The 21947-nt window shown below is 40.6% G+C and overlaps 1 protein-coding gene across 2 annotated transcripts in view; it reads left to right on the plus strand.

Annotated features, from left to right (window-relative positions):
* Window positions 1-21947, plus strand: part of phkb (phosphorylase kinase, beta) — a 348185-nt gene that overhangs the window by 64866 nt on the left and 261372 nt on the right. For both annotated transcript variants that reach the window (XM_051955810.1, XM_051955811.1), the window contains 2 exons: window positions 3447-3585; window positions 8802-8901. In XM_051955810.1, the coding sequence (XP_051811770.1) occupies window positions 3447-3585; window positions 8802-8901 (239 nt within the window). The remainder of the gene's footprint in view (window positions 1-3446; window positions 3586-8801; window positions 8902-21947) is intronic.

Raw genomic sequence — 21947 nt, forward strand, 5'->3', positions numbered from 1 at the left:
CTCTCATGTCCCTCTGGTTCAGTCAGTCTCTCATGTCCCTCTGGTTCAGTCAGTCCCTCCTGTCCCTCTGGTTCAGTCAGTCCCTCCTGTCCAGTCTGTCCCTCCTGTCCAGTCTGTCCCTCCTGTCCCTCCTGTCCAGTCTGTCCCTCCTGTCCAGTCAGTCCTTCCTGTCCCTCCTGACCCTCCAGTCCTTCCTGTTAGACTCAAGTTTAGTTCAGTTTCAGTCCAGTCCAGTCCAGTACAGTTAGTTGTTCCCGTCCTGTCCTGTCCTGTTGGTTATTCAGTCCAGTCCAGTCCAGTTCAGCTAACTGTCCAGTCCAGTTCATGCCTAGTCCAGTCCCCGGTTCCAGTTCCGCCCCCGGAGGGGTCCCACCAATTCTGCGGCCGGTTCCCAGCCCGGCCCCCGGAGGGGTCCTGCCGATTCTGCTGCCGGTTCCCAGCCCGGCCCCCGGAGGGGTCCCACCGATTCTGCTGCCGGTTTCCAGCCCGGCCACCGGCCCGACCCCCGGAGGGGTTCCCTCGTCGCCGGTTTACAGCCCGGCCACCGGCCCGACCCCCGGAGGAAGGTCCCCGTCGTGCCTCCTGCCGGTTCCCAGCCCGGCCTCCAGACGGGTCCCGTCGTGCCTCCTGCCGGTTCCCAGCCCGGCCTCCAGACGGGTCCCGTCGTGCCTCCTGCCGGTTTCCAGCCCGGCCTCTAGACGGGTCCCGTCGTGCCTCCTGCCGGTTCCCGCAGGTACCCCGATCGGTCCTGGGTGCGCCAGGAGGCGCACCTTGAGAGGGGGGTACTGTCACACTCCTCATGTGCCAGCCCCTGATCCTGCTAATTAAGCTCAGCTGAGGAGAAGCTTGGAGATTGGAGCACTTACAGGCTAGTTATAGAGCACTTTCTGCCCATCCACCAGATGGCGCTATGATTGTGACTGTATTTCAGCACATGGATGTGATGAGGGCTGGACTGTGATCAAACATGTAAAGTTTGAAGCTGATTGGAGCATGGACAGGCCAGTAAGGCTGCATTTCCTGTGTCATGGCAAATTGTTGAACCTCTGCCAGGTGCCATTTCCATGCCTTCAGACTTTTGCCGGGCATTTTGATAACTTTTGATAACCCTTGCCTGGCGGACATCCTGGCCACATTTCAGGTTTGATGGGATTACCCTATGTGAGCTCATAGCTTTTTAAAAAGTGCAAAAATTGCTCCAAAATCATCCAAAATATGACACATAATTCAAAATGGCAAATTTTCTGTTGTTCCTTGGGTATGGTTGTCAGGTAAATCTTTGCACATCTTGTCTGTGAATGTCATCAGGGCCGGACTCTGATCATTTCGGGCAGATTGGAGCATGTACAGGCTAGTTATACAACATCCTGTTGTGTTTTGTGCATGGATGTCAATTGCATTTTTTTGCATCTTGATGAGTTACATCACCAAATTTCATAGCTGTAGGTGACACGTACTGGCCATAATTTCTGTAATACCTGAAAATTTCCAGGTGGCACTATAGAGCCATTTTTGCCACACACAAGTGCAATTCCCCTAAAACATCAAATGTTTCACCAGTCCAGATATGTGTGGTTATTTTGGCGACCTTTTGAGCATTTTTAACCTGTCAAAAAGTACTTTGTTTGTCATGGCAACGATGCATTGCCACAACAACAGCGTTTTATGAGTAATCAAAATCTTCAGACTGTGGCATCATCAAGGTATGAAGAATGAGCTGACCAATCTCCAGAAAGATGTGTAAATAATGGGTATTTCCTGATACCACAAGGTGGCGATATGACTGTGAATGTATATTACCATGTGGATGTTGTCAGGGTAGGACGATGTTTATACACATAAAATTTCAGGCAGATTGGAACATGTACAGGAGAGTTAAGCAGCACTTCCTGTTTCATGGTGAAGGATCAGTATTTTTGAGGGCTGCCACGGCCATGCCCTTTGACTTTTGCAGAACATTTTGACAACTTTTCATCATGAAGGCTTGTTGTATATACTGCCAAAATTTGAGGCCTCTCGAACTTACCCAGATAAAGAATTTATCTTAAACAGATTTCATGGTTATTTCAAGATGGCTGACTTCCTGTTGGGTTTAGCGTATGGCTGTGATTGACTTTTTTGTGTGTCCTTATGTGATGCATATACATGCAAATTTTATAGTTGTAGATGAAATGTCCTGCCAATTGGGTTAATGTCCACATTTTGCAACTTTGCAGGGGGCGTTGTGGAGCCATTTTGGCACACATGTGGCAAAGTCATCTAAAATATCAAATTTTTCGCCGGGCCTGATATGTGTGAAAAGTTTCATGCTTTTTCCAGCACATCTCAAAAGTACAATTCTAAAAGCCGCCAAACAGAGAATAATAATAAACCCTAGGGTTTCAATAGTTTCAACTTAAGTAGAGAAAGTACAAGATGGTAGTCCATCACTGAATGTGTCACTCTAGCAGAACGTCTGTGTCCAGCTGACACAGCAAAACAGGATTAAACAGCTCGACAACATCTAACAACAGGATCAAAAATGCATCGGGTAGAGACTAATGTCAGTGTTGTGGGAGTGTTACTGTTTTAGAAAGTGCATTTCCTCTGTGTAGAAGTTGCAACAGACAAAATAAGGTCATGCAATATGTCTGTGTCAAGCAATTTGGGGTTAGCTCACCCTGAGAGACCTCAACTTCCCTTTTAGAATATGAGACCATCAAACACTGACAGATTTGCTTTTACATTATGCATCACATCTGTTGTATTCCACATTTATGTCTTTCTGTCCGTCTGTCTATCTAGCAGTGAATAATATAAGAAATCTATATCATCTTCTACAAATCAATTGTCCTGTCTTTTGGGTGCGTTCCACTTGCCTGGTCGGTGCGTCTCACTTTTTCTTCTGATTGTGTGATTGATCTGGTATGGTTTGATATGGGATGTTTTCATGTTTTGCTTTGTTTTCTTGCGTGATTTTATTGTGTTTGGATTTTTGTCTCAGATCAGATATTTTCAATGACTGGTTCGTGCAGTGTTGGCTGCAGGAGTGCACCTCCTGTCACTGCTTTCAGTTGAGCCATGAACTTTAACAAAATGCCATATTTGAAGCCCCTACCCTGGAAAGCCCAGTATAATTCTTCAATCAGTAAGGACACATAAAAACATGTATGCTCTACATTTGATAGAGAATGCCGACTTCAGTGTCAGCCTCTTGAACTTGTTAGGGATTGTTGTAAGAACATGTGCATTAAGCTCCGGTAGCTGAAAAAACTGTTATTTCAGAGCCTTTGTTCAGTTTTGGAATAGGCTGATGGAACAGCACTGGCTGGCTTCTCTGCATGTTTCATTGCTGGTGTTTCAACCATAGCGGCTGTGAAGAGATAGTAACAACATTGCCATTTTAGCAAGAACTGTTGAGTCACCACTTCCACTTTCTCTGACTTTCTGTCTCCTTCTCTCTCTAGTTAAGATGACTATTCTAAACTACCAGAGTCCCACCACTGGCCTTTTCCCTGTCAAAATATGCTCCACCTGTAAGGAGGCCAAGGTCCGGGACTCCTTGTACTGTGCTGCTGGTGCCTGGGCTCTGGCACTGGCATACCGGTCAGTATACTACTGTACATGCACACACATACACAACACACAATAAACCATGACATATTTGTTTCATGTACACAAAACTGAACCAAACTTTACCAGTGATGTGTTCATCCTGAGGGGAGATTATTTCAAGTGAATGGAGACTTTTTCACTGCCTAGTTTCTATTTTATACCTTGATATGAATCCATCCATTATCCATTAAATCCAATCCATTTTGAGGATAATTCTCCAGAGATGCTGTTAGTCCATCTTAGCAAAAATTTTTAAAAATGAGTTTTCACTTTACCGTTATGGATTAGTGAGTGTAGATTGATGAGCAGAAATCAATTTTATCAATTTGAACACCATAAAAAATAGCAAAAACTGAATTTCAAAAGCTTGGAAGCTGATTATACTTATATAGTATTATACTATGCTAGTCTATTAAGCTACTAAGATGAAGACTGATGGGTGTGAGAACACAACACTGTCTTGGATAAGGTGGAATTTCCGTTGCTTCCCCAAATTCAATGAAGAGCAAAAGGGCTTCTAACTTGTGTTGTGTGTATGGCCTGTCTGGACCACAATGCAGAGTCAGCTGCACAGCTTAAAAGCTTTATTGTGGAACAGTCTTTGTAAAGAAGAAGGAAACCAGGGGAGGGAATGCGGCGATGGAGAGCTATTGCAGGTGAATAGTGGCCGTGGGACTGGCATTGGACACTGAAGCATGGCAAGTGGGGTGAGCTGGTTAGGAGATGACTGGAGATGGCCGAGACCGCCGAGACCTGGCACAAAGACATTACACTACTAGGAGAATTTGGGCTAATGATAGTAGCATGGGAGTGGCTAGAATAATCTGGCGAAGAGTGGAGTGATGAGCCAGGGTTTAAGAACTACAGCAGCCCCTCTGAAAATGTATGTGACAAAAATACAATTTGTACCAGCAGCTGGCGCATGCATCATCAAAAGAAATCCTTCCACTAATCACTATTAGTGGAAGGATTTCCTGAAAAGAGGAACAGGTGTCCAGGCCTGAATACAAACAAAGAGAGAGGGCAAACAGGGACAAACAAACAGACAACCAGGAGGGGGCAAAACAGGGAAAGCAAACGCCAGGAACAAGGAGCAGGAATGATACCATGGCAATATGAGTAATACAAATTAGCCTCGAGTTGGTCGTGAAATAACTGCTGTTACCAGCCTGAAGTGGCCATTCAAGGAACATACACTTTTGGCATTTCCACTGTGAAACTCACATGGCTCAGCTGCAGTAGTCTTGACTGTCTTGAACTATCATGCACACTTATTGTACACTTATGATGTTCTATTTTTTTTTTTAATGGAATATTTACTGCTCATTGTTTTGGCTGTGACTGTGAGCTACATATCAACCTCTTTTTCCCTCATAGATTAGTTGTGCTCTTAGCCTGTAGGCTGTGTTACGAAAAAACTGCAAAAGGTTCGTCAGTTTGTACAATTTACTGCCGAATACCTCATTTAGTGGTTTGGAAGAAGACAATAAATCACATTGTTTAAGAAAGGAACAGCCCCTCTGCTTTCTTATGTTCAGTTCAAAACAGAAGCTGCTACTTTATTTAGAACAGCTCTCAATTATGATGTCATGCTCTCAATTTATGATGACAAATAACTCATCTAAAACATCAGCACTTTAACACGAAACAAGTGCAGTTATTGTTCATATAGATTGCTTGTGGTATTGTTTTATGAAACCTCTAACTTACATTCTAAATTCTTGGTTAGCAGTTAAAGTAGAGTAAAAATAAAGATTTAACCCTAATGGTCTGAAGAGTAGTTATATGATTTTCTATTTATGTGACAGTTTTCGTGACCAATTGTCAGTAGCATTACCAAGCAACCAACTGAATAATCACTGAAACAAATCAAGGACAGAGTACATTTTTCTACATGGTGATTAAGCCATTTTTAATCACATGCATGTGTATCTACTCAATTATTTTACTGATGTCCTGGTAAACTACAGCTTATCTTCAATTTGTAGTCTTTAGCTGTAATCCGCTAGCCACCACAGATGTCTTTGTCATGGGGCTTGTTGCTAGCTGAACCCACATAATGTTCTTTGCTTGCTCACATGAAACTGTCTGTAGTCTGAGTAACTGCCTCCTCAGGCTGATATTCAACACAACAAATAAGCAGCAGCCCTACATGTTATTATATAGTAAGAGGTCCCTCCTGGTGGTGCAACCAAGTACTACAACAAATGTACAATATAGTTTCTTACATGCATCACCCTTGCCTTTTTCCTTATCGTGTAATGTAATAGGTAAATTGTTAACAACAATTAATTAAGAGTTAATCATAAACATACCTGTATAATATGTGACTGAGCTATAAAAGACAGTTTCTTTTGATGATGCATGCACCAGCTGCTGGTACAAATTGTATTTTTGTCACATACATTTTCAGAGGGACTGTTTGAAAACGCAGGTGTGCAGTAAAACTACAATGTTTTAGGTTTCTTCCATCATCAAAGCAAAAATGATTTAAAAGAAACCCTAAAATGGAACGACAGGTAACTTATAATGTGTTTATAGCATTTTGTGCAGAACAGACCAAAATACCCAGACACATTGGTTTGCAGTTAAGTTTCATAGCTTTCTGTGCTTTGTATCCTACCTCTTTGACTTTTGGTTTTCTTCCACTCTTTTCTGTTTCATGCTTACTTACCCCGATCTTTAGTCTGCCTTTGTCATTTAAAGGCTTTGCCTTTTAATCTGCCTTGGCTCCCATACTCCTTTATCAACTGCCCCCACTGTTGATGCCTGCATTCCTCACTGATTAGTCTCCAGGCAAAAGAGCACTTCCACGAAATGAGCCTGTAATAGGATGGATAGAGGGAGAAGGCTGAAGAGAAAGATGCAAAGAGAGAGAGAGGAAGGACAGAATTGTGAAGGGAGGATAGAGAAAGAAAGAAAGTGAAAGAGAAGATAAGTGAAGTGAATGAAAAGAGAGAGAGAGATGAAGAAATAAGATGGAGGAAAAGACTAAGTGAGGAAATTAGATGGAGGGGGAAGACAGAGGGAGAGAGAAGGGTAAAAATAGAGTGTACTGCGGTGATGTGACCAGCGGCAGATCCCAGTCATCAGTCATGGCTGCCTCCTATTACAATTGTCACTAGGATTTAATTAAGATGATTCTCATCTGACAGGCTTGGCTAGCGCCATTATTTACTTCATGCCCAGCTGCTGTATGTGTGTTAGGGTGTGTGTGACAGAGTGTGTGGCTCAACTGGCAGTTAAATTTGCCACAAACTCCTTGTCTAAGTAGACATGATAACTTTTATCTCCTGCCTTGCCAGGTCACATGTCATTATTTAATTTAATTTAATTTGTTACATTTATTTCTTTTTATATCAGTGGGTTGCAAGTCAGAGAAGAGCATCCACTGCAACAGTACTCCTTTGTTTTCTCGTGGTTGTTTAGCCTTTTTTGGCTCCCTCTGTGTTATTCTGATTAAGAGCTGAGTATGTCTCTGTAGCCCCTGGTCAGTGTTGGATCACCTCATGCATATTACAGCATTAGATACTTTTAGTATGTTAATGAATGCCCATTAAAGCTGCTTTGAAATCTGATGTTGGTTGATGGAAAATTCCCTGCTGTATCTTCTGCCTGCAATCAGTTTTGATGTTCAGTGTCACATCTAAAAGACAGTACCATGGAAATTTAAACAAGTTTGACCTCAGTGGCTTGGCTTTGTTCTGTCAATAGCCAAAGTCATTATTAGCATGACCTTTGTCATTTCCAAATGAGATCCGCCAGCCTCACAAAAAATATGCTGACTCCTAATGTGGTCATTGAAACCATAAATGATTGACTTTTGAGTGGTATTTTACTAACAATAATGCCTTAAAACTATACATTAAATCATGGTTAAAGCACAGTTGTTGTTCCATAAGTAATTTTATTATGAAGGATTTTTGCTTTTAATTTAGATCACCAACAATGCAGGTAACAACACTGAGGGGTATGAATTAATCAAACCGGTGAAGAATCCCTTCAGTTCAGTGGTGCCTATACAACAATGTTATAATGTCTTCAATCACAAACATTTTTGGAGGTTATTTAGTTTGTAAAAATTAATATACATCAAAAATTAACACATACAGCAATTTTCCAAGTGCACATAGATGTTACTAACACTGGATAAACTGGTGGCTATAGATACTATATGTATAATACTACATATGGTTTTATACACCCTACAGCCAAAAACTCCCTGAATTTTTGTCATGTGACTGTTGGTCACGTCTAAGTCACTGATAGCATCTTAGTTGCACAGACAAGTGTAGAATCTTTGTTTTATTTACAGAATCTGTTTAGAGCAAACTTTTTGCAAATGTTTTAAACAAGACATAGAGAATAAAGGAATTTTGATTAAATATGATGATTTTAAGCTTATATTTGGATACATTTGCAAACAGAAAAACACATGAAAGGTTCATGTATAATGATAAATTTTACAATTAAAATTTTCAGAATATGGGTCAGATAAATTATGTAATTTGGGCAAGTTCTTTATGCAGTTTTGGGGCTCAGAAGGTTAAAAGGTGGTTATGGTTTGTTTAAACCTAAACCAAAATATTTGTGGTTAATTTTTTGGCCATCATTCTTATAAATAATACTGTAAAACAAGGACTTCAGCAGGGTGTTTGCTAAAACCAAATACAACACTATGGCAACACAGAAATATCAGTAAAGACTTCAGATGGGACTGGGAACATAATTTGTTTCGAACATACAGCACTGTTCAAAAATTTGACGTCACCCAGACTATTTCATGTTTTCCATGAAAACTCACACATTTTTTCATATGCTAAAATAACTGCACAAGGGTTTTCTACTCATCAATTAGCCTGCCAACATGATTTGCCAACTCAATGTACCATCAGAACACAAGAGTTGTGGTTGCTGGAAATGGGCCTCTGTACCCCTATGTAAATATTCCATGAAAAATCAGCCGTTTCCAGCTAAAGTATTCATTTACCACATTAACAGTGTCTGGATTGAATTTCTGATTAATTTCATGTTATCTTTTCTTTCAAAAATAAGGACATTTCTAAGTGACCCCAAACCTTTGAACAACAGTGTGTAATCAGTAGAAATAATCACCAAAACTAATAGTAATAGTCATCTTTTTAAAGAGTTGCACATCTCTTCACTGTCTGTCCTCATGTGTTCTTCCTCCTCTCTCTGCTCTCCAGACGTATTGATGATGATATGGGGCGGACCCATGAATTGGAGCATTCTGCCATCAAGTGCATGAGAGGGATCCTCTACTGCTACATGAGACAGGCTGATAAAGTGAGTTTTTAATCTGCAGTGATTCAGCTTCTGCTGTAATGTTGCATGCTTGCATAAAAGCACCTTGCAATTGCACACTGTATTACAGATCAAAGGTGTATTTTACTCATCAAAGCCTCTCAGAGCTGGAGCACTGGACACATCTGGTTCCTCTTTCATGTCACAACAAATGGCAATAGGAGCTGGTGGCTTTAGTCCTACTGCCTTAATGTCCTGCAATATGTTAATTGCCAAAGGCTTTTTCTCTAAGGGGTGAAAATTTCATACCACATCTACAGGAAACCTGATGAATGTGTAGGCTGTAAATGAAGAACAGCAACACACTGGTTTATGCACCCAAAGCAGAACCGGGATCTGGATTTTATTCCTAATGTGCAAAGTCTTTTAAAAGAGCAGTCTGTTGTGTCACTTTGCATGTATGCAGTGTGTACCTTTGAAACGCCACTCTGTTTCAGCTCGTCTTGACATTGACGACCTAATTAACGGGAGAGCTTTTCTGTGTCTTAATTACAAAGCTGCCCTAACACAGCTAATTACACACAGCAGCAGTATTCGTTGCGGCCCTGTCTCCAACACTTACAGAGTACACGGCATTTTTATTGAAGATGTGACACGGGGCCACTGCTGGGCAAATATCATGAAGCAGATACAGCAACTGGGCCCCATTTTCTGCTTGTAGTACTGTGTACAAGAAACCAAAGTATTTTCCCTCAGAATTACAGGTTTCTCAAGTGCAAAGTTTTGACTTTTAGCCATGATAGGGAATTAACTTAATTAGTGAGTTATAGTTAATTTGCATCTGGAAAACTCAACTACATATACACACGTGGACAAAATTGTTGGTACCCCTCAGTTAAAGAAGGAAAAACCCACAATTCTCACTGAAATCACTTGAAACTCACAAAAGTAACAATAAATAAAAAATTATTGAAAATTAAATAACCAAAAACAGCCATTACTTTTGAATTGTTGATTAACATAATTATTTAAAAAAACAAACTAATGAAACAGGCCTGGACAAAAATGATGGTACCTCTATAAAAGATTGAAAACTATTTGACCAGAGTGACATGATTAACTCAGGTGTGTCATTTAATTGACATCACAGGTGTTTCCAAACTCATAATCAGTCAGTCTGCCTATTTAAAGGGAGACAAGTAGTCACCCTGCTGTTTGGTGAAAAGGTGTGTACCACACTGAACATGGACAACAGAAAGCGAAGGAGAGAATTGTCCCAGGACATCCGAAAAAAAATTATAGACAAACATCTTAAAGGTAAAGGCTATAAGACCATCTCTAAACAGCTTGAAGTTCCTGTGACAACAGTGGCTCATATTATTCAGAAGTTCAAGACCCACGGGACAGTAGCCAACCTCCCTGGACGTGGCCGCAAGAGGAAAATTGATGACAAATTGAAGAGACGGATCGTTCGAATTGTATCCAAAGAGCCCAGAGCAACCTCCAAAGAAATTAAAGGTGAACTCCAAGGCCAAGGTACATCAGTGTCAGATCGCACCATTCGTCGTTGTTTGAGCCAAAGTGGACTTCATGGGAGACGACCAAGGAGGACACCACTGCTGAAAAAAACTCATAAAAAAGCCAGACTGGAATTTGCAAAAATGCATGTTGACAAGCCACAAAGCTTCTGGGAGAATGTCCTTTGGATAGATGAGACCAAACTGGAGCTTTTTGGTAAGGCACATCAACTCTATGTTCATAGACTCAAAAACCAAGCATACGAAGAAAAGAACACTGTCCCTACGGTGAAACATGGAGGAGGCTCAGTAATGTTTTGGGGCTGCTTTGCTGCATCTGGCACAGGGTGTCTTGAAAGTGTGCAAGGTACGATGAAATCTGAAGACTATCAAGGCATTCTGGAGAGAAATGTGCTGCCTCGTGTCAGAAAGCTTGATCTCAGTCGCAGGTCATGGGTCTTCCAACAGGACAACGATCCAAAACACACAGCCAAAAACACCCAAGAATGGCTGAGAGAAAAGCGTTGGACTATTCTAAAGTGGCCTTCTATGAGCCCAGATCTGAATCCCATTGAACATATGTGGAAGGAGCTGAAACATGCCATTTGGAGAAGACACCCATCAAACCTGAGACAACTGGAGCTGTTTGCTCATGAGGAGTGGGCCAAAATACCTGTTGACAGCTGCAGAACGCTCATTGACAAATACAGAAATCGTTTAATTGCAGTGATTGCCTCAAAAGGTTGTGCAACAAAATATTAAGTTATGGGTACCATCATTTTTGTCCAGCCCTATTTCATTAGTTTGTTTTTTTAAATAATTATGTTAATCAACAATTCAAAAGTGATGGCTGATTTTGATTATTTAATTTTCAATAATTTTTTATTTATTGTTACTTTTGTGAGTTTCAAGTGATTTCAGTGAGAATTGTGGGTTTTTCCTTCTTTAACTGAGGGGTACCAACAATTTAGTCCACGTGTGTATACAGAGTGCAAAGTTATGTAAGTCTTTGACTCTGTAAATTGTGAAGTCATGTAGCATCTTGCACCCCACTTATCATAGGTAGACTACTAAAAGACTTGGGTCAAATGATTGTGACTTTGCCCCTTAGGTCTTGTCTCATCCTTTAAGTCATGTGAGCTTTCCAAGAGCTCTGCACTGCTTAGACATAATCAGAAAAAACATGCTTTCCAAAAAATACACTGTACATTGTCAAAGAACATTTTGCAGATAACTTTAGTAGAATATTTGTTAAGCATTCTGTACAAATGTTTCTGTTTTGCTAATTAAAGTGCTATCCATGCTGCATTATGATATAAAAACAACAACAACAACAATAAAACACGTGTTTTCAAATGCAAATAAGTTACATATGAACATAAGAAAAGCTCTCGAGAGTGCAGTATTCCACCAAGGCTGCTCAGTCGTTGTGTCATTTCCGACAAGTAAGTAAGTAAGTAAAGTTTATTTATATAGCACTTTTCACAGATATAAAAAACACAAAGTGCTTTACATTAAAATAAAAATAAAAATAAGAAGAAAAATAAAAATAAGAGATTTCAACTGAAATCTTGAAAAAAATTGTGGCAGAAATCACGGCAACATAGAATGTGGCCATTTAATATGAATCTACTTACAAACAAAATGACCTTACGCTGAACACAGGCATGTGTTATACATGTGTACATGGATACCAAATCATGACCTAAATATGTAGCAGTCGGCAGGAACTGATGGGACTCAGAAACACCCTTGCAATTTAATCAATCATTCCTTGTATGATTTCTGACAAATACATCCCAATGAGTTTGCGGTCGATTTGTAGTAGGATCGTAATCATGTGATGGTCGGCAGACAGCTGATGTAGTGTTCACCTGTTGTCATAGTTACAGTGACGCCATGCCTTTATCCCGCAATGTTACGGAAATCTTCAACAAATCCATGGAATCAGACTATAAGCCACATCACTGTCAGAGTCTAATCAGTAGGTCCTTGTGTCATTTCTGACCTTCCCAGAAAATTTTATCCAAATTCATTTTTCAGTTTTTGAGTAATGCTGTTAACATACAGACAAACATATGACAGTCGTTACATAACTGGCGGAGTAATAACTTTTTGACAACAGAGTTGCAGAGACTGTCCTCATTGAAAAAACGACCATATAGGTCATCTGTACACGCCCTTATTACGACAGAGTGTTACATTTTGACGTTAAGCGACCTCTAGCGGTTGAGTAAATATCGACACTCTGGTGTCTCAGCTGAAACGTCACCATGAACAAACTTTGACCTAACACTAACCCTAACCATAACCATAACCCTAAACCCGTCTTGCGAAAGTGAGGGAAAAGCAAATTAAATCCCGTAATGCCTTCCTGTCTCCCGTAGGGGCGCTAACCTAAATACGCTCTCATGGGTCGTATTCAGGGGCACGTTACATACGACCGGTGTGGTTGTACGAGTTTGAGGGCTTGTTGGAGTTGCCATATAAAGCAGAAAGAAACATCAAGGCTCCATATGGTTCACTTAAAGTTGTTAGCTCAATTATATCACACAAGACCTGGTTTTTGTCTTTGACAGGTGTGTTCTGAATGCACAAACACCTAGACCTCAAATATGATACTCAATGCTTGCCCGCCCTTCTTCAATATGGTAATTCTTCCAGTATACCCCTGTTGACAGTTATTCTAACTATTTTGCACTGGCTGTGCACTGTCCATCTTTATTATTTCAGTGTAATTTAAATCTTAGACTCGAAACCTGTGTCTTAAAGCTTCTTTAATCAGTTTTTTTTCATTAGCAATGGACCAGATTACTGCACAGACGTGTAATGTTAAAGGTGTCCCTTGTAGTAACTAATCCCTAAATAAGCCCTAATCCCTCCTTTCAACAGCACATTTAAAGATTTTTTTTTCAGTTTTGTGGTCTGTAATTTTACTATACTAGTACATTTTATCTACATTCAGCTAATTATGGTCTATAGCTGCTTGAAGTCTTAATGAGCCACTAATGCATCAGTGTTGTGTTTACTGCTTGTCAGATTGCCTTGAAGAAAACAAAAATATGAGTTAATGCAGGTTTAAAGTGACAGATTGCAGATTTAAGCATAAATGTGTGTGTTATTATCTTATTTTGGACTACCTACTAGCTGAACTATTGCTGAACTGGCTGGAGACTGTTTGTATCCCTTTATCATGAGGAAAATTAAATATTCCTGCTGCGCATGAAAAAAAATAGAAAGAATGATCTGGTAACTGGCTTGATGAGATGCAAGACTTTTGTGCCACTACATATGTAAAATAAATGCATGGAAGTCGACTTTTGAAACAGGAGACATTGAAGTAGTTTGCTAATTTTAAGTTCATATTGTTGCACTGCAGCACTTGAAACAATAACCAAGATCTGGGGTCTCTCCAAATGTCACCAGAGTAGAGCAACTTGACACTGTGGCTCTGGTTGAGCATGAATCAGAAAGACATTTACAGAAGAGTAGGTTTTATGGAAACATAAACAGAAGTACCTATTTTTAGCCACTGATAGTGGTAGCTCTTTTTCGCTCTCTCTCTGCATGGATGCATATATTGGCCACAATGGGATGGCAGGAAGTGGGACAATTTCAGTTAAAATAGGACATAAGGTCTCCACTTTGATCTGCATATGTAGGGAAAGAGACATAGAGAAAAAGGTGGGAAGAGGTAGTGTACCAAACCAAAGAACAAAAGGAGAACGGGAGAGTCTGAGAAATGAGATAAAGACACAAAGAGCAAGAGGGAGAATAAAGAAAAAACAAAGTAGATAATAGAATGTACTGGAAGGGTAGGGTTAGATGTGGGGAGAGAGGGAAGATAGGAGGTAGAAAGAAAAACTGGAGACAGCAAGAGGGGGCTTGATGATGGGAAGGGCCAGGAGAGAAGTGGAGAAAAGAGAAACAAACGAGGTAAAAATGGGACATAGGGCCAATTATTTATAACTGTGTGACAGGGCTGGCGTTCTAGCTGTGATTTGGTGTGTAGAGTTGATGGAACAAACACACACAAAGCCACCAACAAACTGAGCAGAAAACACTATTAAAATGTTGAACAGGGTTTGTTATAAACCATCTCATTGTTTGGTTGCCCAAAATCTGACCCTTATCTGCCTCAGAGCAGAATATGCTGTTGAAAATCTGCTTGGGGTATTGTTCATCAGACAGACAGGTTGACTGTTCACTTAATTTTATCTGAGAAACAACAGATAATGTACATCTCTTGCAGCAGTTGTGGGTTCTTGCAATCTTGCGGGTTCTTGCAATCTTGTATTGAACATGGATTTAAACTGAAATTGCTTAAATATCTAGAAATGTGGAGTCTGCTTCTGAACTGTAATTGTATGGTTGTGATATGCAAAGAACTTAAGCAGTTGTGACATTTTGTCAAGGTGCAGGCAGACAATTGAAAAAAGCAAAGACTTATGTGATAGATTAAATTTTTTAACAACGGTTGAAGTGAAGCTGATGAGAGGAATTGCAGCGCCATTTGAGTAGCAGCCTTTAATAGGATTTGAGGGATGTAGCTGAAACAAAACTGTGAAAAGAAATGTAAGTGGCAGATGAGGTATCACTAAAAAATTAGTATGATTCTTATGACCATGAAAAATCCAACAGTGTTTCTGTAATGTATTTCCAGGCGCATTTTCAACACATCAGAAAAGGTCAACGCAAAATGGCAAAATTCAACAAGAAAAACACTCAGAGAGCGCAGTACTCCATCAAGCCTGCTTAGTCAAATAATTTCCAATGGCTGAAATCTTGAAAAAAATTGTGACAGAAATCACGGCAACATAGAATGGGGATGTGGCAATTTAATATAGATGTGCCCAAAAACAAAATGACCTTGTGCTGAGCACGAGCGTGTGTTATGCATGTGTACGTTATATACGGATACAGAATTGCATGACCTAAATATGTAGCAGGCAGCGGAAATTGATGGGACTCAGAAACACCCCCACAATTTAATCAATTGTGCCTTGTATCATGTCCAATGGGTAAGTACCAGTAGGTCCACAGCGGTCGATTTATAGTAGGATCGCAATCATGTAGCATTCACTTCTTGTCATAGTTACAGTGACACCGTGCCGCTATTTCGCAATGATACAGAAGTCTTGAACAAATCCGTAGATCCAGACTTTAAGCCACATCACTGCCAAAAACTAATCACTTGGTCCTTGTCATTTCTGACCTTCCCACAAAATTTCATCCAAATCTGTTTTCCTTTTTTGAGTAATGTTGCTAACAGACAAACACACAAACAAACAGACAACAGACAAACGTACGCCGATCATCACATAACTAAATAAAAGTAAAAAATCTTCCTAAATTTCGCAAAAAAACATTTATGCTTACTTCAAGTGTCGTTTGACATGTTTGAAAATCAATTAATATGCTTTGTGGGACATGGAAACTCCTTTTTAGAATAAGTTCTAATGTAGTGAACATTTAACTTAAATGACTGATCAGCTGTTTCTTTTGTTGTCTTTGTGTCCAGACAGCATTGAACACGTATAATATCAAGAGCAATCACAACTTTCCCATTTTCCTCTTGTAGGTGGACAAAGTTTTGTTTCTTTCTTCTTCTTTTTAAGGGTATCTGATGTTTCATCAAACACACAGTTTTGTTTCTATGTTTTTCTACTCTCTCTATTTCAGTCATGTGTAACTTAAGATTTACTAAATGAAACCTTCTGTCTGCACTTCACAGCCTAGTTGGTCATCCAAAACACTTAATGAAAACAAGAAAAAGTCGCTTTTTTTAATGTTTTGAAACATTTTTAAAAAGAAGTTCCAAATTTAGCTGACAGAAACACAGCTACTAACAAGTTCTCAAGGAAATGTGTGTATTGCAATACGTGAAAGGCAGAATTTGTCCCGAACCTTTCTTGAAGAGAAGCACAGGAGTGACAACTTTATTGTAATAGTATTTTATTATGAAAAGATGATTTGCATTTAAATAAATGACAACTTCTGAGTTTACTGAAGTTTTCTGCAGTTCAGCTGAAAAAAACTTTGAATTGTTGGTCACACCTGAACCATTCATGGCTTCTTGGTTGTGAACAATTCAGTGCAAATAGTTCATTTTTGGCAAATATTTAAATGAGACATGTAGAATAAAGGGGGCTGCACAGTTGCTTGGTGATTAGTGTCAGAGCGGATTCTTTGGTACTGTTAATGAGGAAAAAACACTCGGAGACAAGGATGACTCAGAGTCAAAATATTCATTTAAGAATATTTAGTAAAAAACGCATTGGATAGTACAGAAATGCATGCATGCAGACTCTGTTGTTCTAGCTGACATCAGACTGACTAAAACTAAGACAATATTCCTCTGCGTGCAGCTGTTCGCAACAAAGAGCGAATTCTAAACTATTACATGAGTTTTTAACTAAGAAGCTGTTGTCTTCTGATTGGTTCACACTGCCGGATGTCTTCAGTCTTCATCCAACCACAGCCGTCTTCACCCTGTATTGAGAGTACTTTGCATGTGTGTGTATGTGTCTGCCTGAGGTGTGACTTCCTGTGACCTTTGCACAGACTACAACTCAGCTCTCTGCAGACAACAGGTCTGAGCTTCTTGCTCAATTTATGCTGAGCTTTGAGTTTTATTAATTCAGCTTATTAAATTTTATATTTAATAATAGTACAACAATATCAATAATTTAATTATTTGTATAAGGCAGACTAATCTGATTTTATCCCTATTTTAATCTAGGTTCCTCATAGGTTAATATAAGATTTCTATGCCTGTCCCCAATTTACTGTTAATTTAAGACATTGTTGATTACATTTTCTTTTAAGTATTTTTCTTATGAACATTATATTCTAATCTTAATTCCCCAATATTGTTTTATGGTTTAATACTTTAACTTTTATTCTTGTTTAAACATCTAGCTGTTGTTTGAACCTTTTGCCCTGTCTCTGTCCTCTGTGAGTACGTGACAAGTTGCACATCTCTGTAACCGCAGACCCCCTCTTTCTTCCAGGTATTGCATAGTTTTAACGGATGTTCTTCACTTTTATTTTAAAACTGTCACCTGTCCACGCTAAACTGCCATCCTCGAAGCTATTCTTATTTCAGTTTGTCAGTTTGAAGCGAGGGGGAAGAGTTTTCCCCTCAGCTCTTTGAAAGGTCAGTTGTAACCGCAAGCCTTTAGTCAAGTGCAACAACACACTTTCCTTTAAGTTAGACGTTGAAACCTGCACAACCTGCTTAGATCAACACTTTTTCCAGGTTATGAGCTAGACCTCAAACATGCATTCATAAGCACTTTAATATATTTGATTATAGGATTAATACAAGTTGCAAGCACACTGATATATGATTGGTTACATGATGTGATCAAATGATGATGTATGATTAAATGGATTATAACTAAAGATAGAATTAAAACATGATTGTTTGATTGATAGGTTGAAATGAATATTCCCCACATTAGCACTTTCACCATGTAGCCTGAAGATCCCCAGTTTGCGTCACTGCTTTCTCAGATCTGTCTGCATGGAGTTTGCGTGTTCTCCCTGTGCATGCGTGGTTTTTCTCCGGGTACTCCGGCTTCCTCCCACAGTCCAAAAGCATGCTGAAGTTAACTCATGCTTCTAAATTATCTGTAGGTGTGAATGTCAGTGTCAGGTGGAATGGACTACAACACCCCCATGACCCTACTGAGGATTAAGCGGTGTATAGATTTTGGATGTACTGATGTAGAGTAAAGGGGCTGCACAGTGGTCAGTGGTTAGCACTGTCGCCTTGCAGCTATACGATCCATGACTTGTGTCCTGGCCTGGGATGTTTCTGCATGGAGTTTACATGTTCTCCCTGTGCATGTGTGGGTTTTCTCTGGGTTCTCTGGCTTCCTCCCGCAGTCTAAAAACATGCTGAGGTTAATTGTTGATTCTAAATTGTCCATAGGCGTGGCTGCTTGTTTGTCTCTATATGTAGACCTGTGATAGACTGGTGACCTGTCCAGTGTGTCCCTAGACTCCAGCCCCCTGTGACCCTAACTAGGATTAAGTGGTGTATAGATGATGGATAGATGTCGAATGAAGTGATTTTGATGGATAATCATGATTTTAAGTTAATATTTCACTAATTTTCCTGACAGAAGCACACCTAGTTCAAGGGGCATCATAAATGTCATAAATGTGATTGCTTCTGTTTCTACACTGACTGGCTCTGATAGGTGACAGAATTTGGGAAATTTTCTTCAGAAAACATGTCCTACAGATGCATATACACTACTCACAATAAGTTAGGGATATTGTGAGGTCCTCAGTGGATTTCATACATAAAGTGTTTGTTTCACTTCAGTGATTTTAGGGATAGAAAGGCAATTTGATTAGGGTGCTAGACACACCTCATTTTGTGTTTTCCACATAATGGTCTCACTGTGTACAGTGCACCTTACATATTGGGGCCAATACCAAAAAATACAAAAAGACAACCATTTTCAATATGGCATCAATTTTAACATTCTGGGGTATAAAATGCTGGTATTGTCAGTAAGTCATTCCCAGTTCATCATTCAAGCAGCCATGAACACACAATATCACTTAATGGACGAGCAGCGCCACCTGGCCATAGTGCGCCTTTAAGTCGGTAGCAGGCAGTCAGATGTTGCTCCTGAACTTGGTGTGTCTCAAAGTGTCATCAGCAGACTTGCAGCATGACACAGAACTACTGGCAGTGTTTGTGACAGACCCCAAGAGTGATGGACTGCAATGATGACCAGTAATTAAGGACCTATGCACTCAGACACCGTGATGCAACTGCCACACGGCTGCAGGCCTGTTTACAAGAAGTGAGGAGTACTAAGGTTTCCAGACAAACCATTTGCAACCGACTCCACCACTTTGGCTTGAATGCCACACGACCATTGCAGGTGACTCCACTGATGCCAAGACACCGCCATGACCATTTGCAGTGGGCACAAGACCATGTGACCTGGACGATTCAGCAGTGGTCTACTGTCCTGTTTGCTGATGAGCGTCGGGTCACTTTGCACAGAAATGATGGTCATTAGCATTGCTGGAGAAGACAAAGTGAGCGATACGCCGAGGTCAACATGGTCCCCAGGGTTCGCTTTGGTGGAGGAGGTCCAATCTGGGCAGGCATAACCAGTAAGCGCAAAACAGATTTGGTGATTGTAGGTGGCTCAATCATTGGACATTCTTACCTCAGAGACATCATAGAACTCATCAACATCCCTCAATTCCACCAGCACACCCCCAACTTTCTGTTCATGGATGATAATGCTCCACCACATCATCCCAGACTTGTCACAGCTTGACTTCAGGAAGTTGAAGTGCCTCATATGGTATGGCCAGCAATGTCCCCTGACCTGAACCCCATAGAGCACATCTGGAACCAGCTGAAGCAGCAACTGGATACTCATACCCCACCCCCATGTGACCTGGCAGAACTGCATGTAGCACTTGTGGAGGAGTGGAATGCATTGCCTCAGAACAACATCATGAGACCAGTTAGGAGCATGAGACGTCGCTGTCAAGCTGTCATTGCTGCAAATGGTGGAAACACCCACTACTGATTTTGTCAGTATTGGTTATTTCGGGCTATCTTTGTTATTGTCTAAATTGTTGGAGTAATAAATATTGCACTAATGAAAATGGTGCTTCTTCTCATTCATTAATAGTAATATCAAAGGGAACTATTACTTATTTCATTAAAATTCAGACCAAATAGGAAAAGCATTAATGTAAATAATAATATCACTAACTTATTGTGAGTATTGTATGTGTGTATGTGTTGTTGTTGGCTCCATCGATCTCGAAAAATCATTGGGGTTGTGCCGTGGGTCTTCGGTCAGGGAGCTTCAGCATCGGGCGTGGCTGTAGAGGCTGATATGGGATCTGCAGGTCCTGCCGCAGCTGCTTATACTTTTTGGCTAAAGGAGGCGGAGAACTAGAAGTTTAAGCGCGAGTTTGGGACCCTGGGGACCCTCCTCCCTGTGGGCTCCGGATAGGAGATGAGAGCTGATCAGATAGGGAATTAAAAATACTAAAGTGCGCAAAAAGCGATCTGTTTACTCTGTCATAATCCAGGAAACTACTTTTAACACAATCAAGGTTGACAACACGATAAAACAGGCTAGCTATTCAAAAATATGTGAGTTATTTGTTTAATTATAGGTTTGTGTACTCGATCTAGTGATTATGTGGGTCACAGTGTACATATGACAACATGGTGTACATAAGGTGGTAAATAAACAATTTTCAACTCTTTTCGACCTGTATAAAACACAATTTGAAGATTAATTTCAGTGAATTACTTGATAATGTCATGGCATTCCGACGTCAATAGGGGGCAATGTTGAGCTGTGGAAGAAATGGGTCAGGAAGACAATAAACTTTCAGAATTAATATCTTAGGACAGGAATATGCTAGAGACGTCAGAGTTGGACCAACATGTATAACAAATTATTACTTCAACTTTGATAACCTCAAAATCACAAGATACATTTTAGAAACATGATTTTAGAAAGAGAGTCCTTATGGGCAGCAGACAAACTGAGCGTCTCTCTGCAGCCCTCCCGGGGTGACGGAAAGGTCATTAGGTATTTATGACTCTCGGTATCTGATCGAGAGTGATGGGGACAGCATGGCGCCTGTGAAGATGAGTTCAGTTAATCAAAGGATAGGAACCAAAAGGGAATAAACAGTCCTTTAGATGCAAATTTAGGAAGGTGTGAAACGTTTGTGTCCCCTCCAGTTCCCTGCAAGGGGTCTCAGTGTCTTCTGTGAAGATAGGAATACAAGAAAACATACAAATACAACAATACATGTGAGAGTCTGCATAAAGGGGTTTTCTTGCCAGGTCACAGGTCCCCGTAAATTAATTTTACGAGGCTTTTGGTGGAAGGTGCAGATGTCTCTGAAGCCATAAAAATCCACTTTGGGCTCTTAGTCTGTTTGTTTAAGCTTTCTGAGAGGAGAGAGTTTGTTTTTCCTCTGTGAGGTGATATTCCTGTGGAATGTTTGGGCCTCTTGAAGCTGGATGTCGCCTACAGTGGTAAGCATGGAGTTGTCCCAAACTCACTTCGCCAGACGGGCCATCACTGTCGATGCCTTGCCGATACGGGCATTCAGTTCAGCATCTAGGGAGAGATTGCTGGAGATGATCGACCCAAGGTAGGTGAACTTTTACCACCACCTCAAGGGTGTGGTCGCTGATGTTGATACTTGGAGCACTGCTGACATCCTTGCCCATGACCTCGGTTTTTTAAGGCTGATGGTGAACCCAAACTTAGAGCAGGCACCAGCAAAGCAGTTTATGAGATGCTGGAGCGCTTCCTCAGTGTGGGCAGCAAGACCAGCATCATCATCAGCAAAGAGCAGCTCCCTGATGAGAACGCTCCGCACCTTGATCTTTGCTCTGAGGGGTGCCAGGTTAAAGGGGCCTCCGTCGCTCCTGATGTGGAGGAAGATGCCATCTTCAGAGTTCCGGAAGGCGTAGCACAGGAGAAGGGAGAAAAAGATGCCATAAAGGGTTGGAGCGAGGACACAACCCTGCTTCACACCGTTCTT

This window comes from Acanthochromis polyacanthus, chromosome 11, assembly GCF_021347895.1.
Source record: "Acanthochromis polyacanthus isolate Apoly-LR-REF ecotype Palm Island chromosome 11, KAUST_Apoly_ChrSc, whole genome shotgun sequence".
Lineage (NCBI taxonomy): Eukaryota > Metazoa > Chordata > Actinopteri > Pomacentridae > Acanthochromis > Acanthochromis polyacanthus.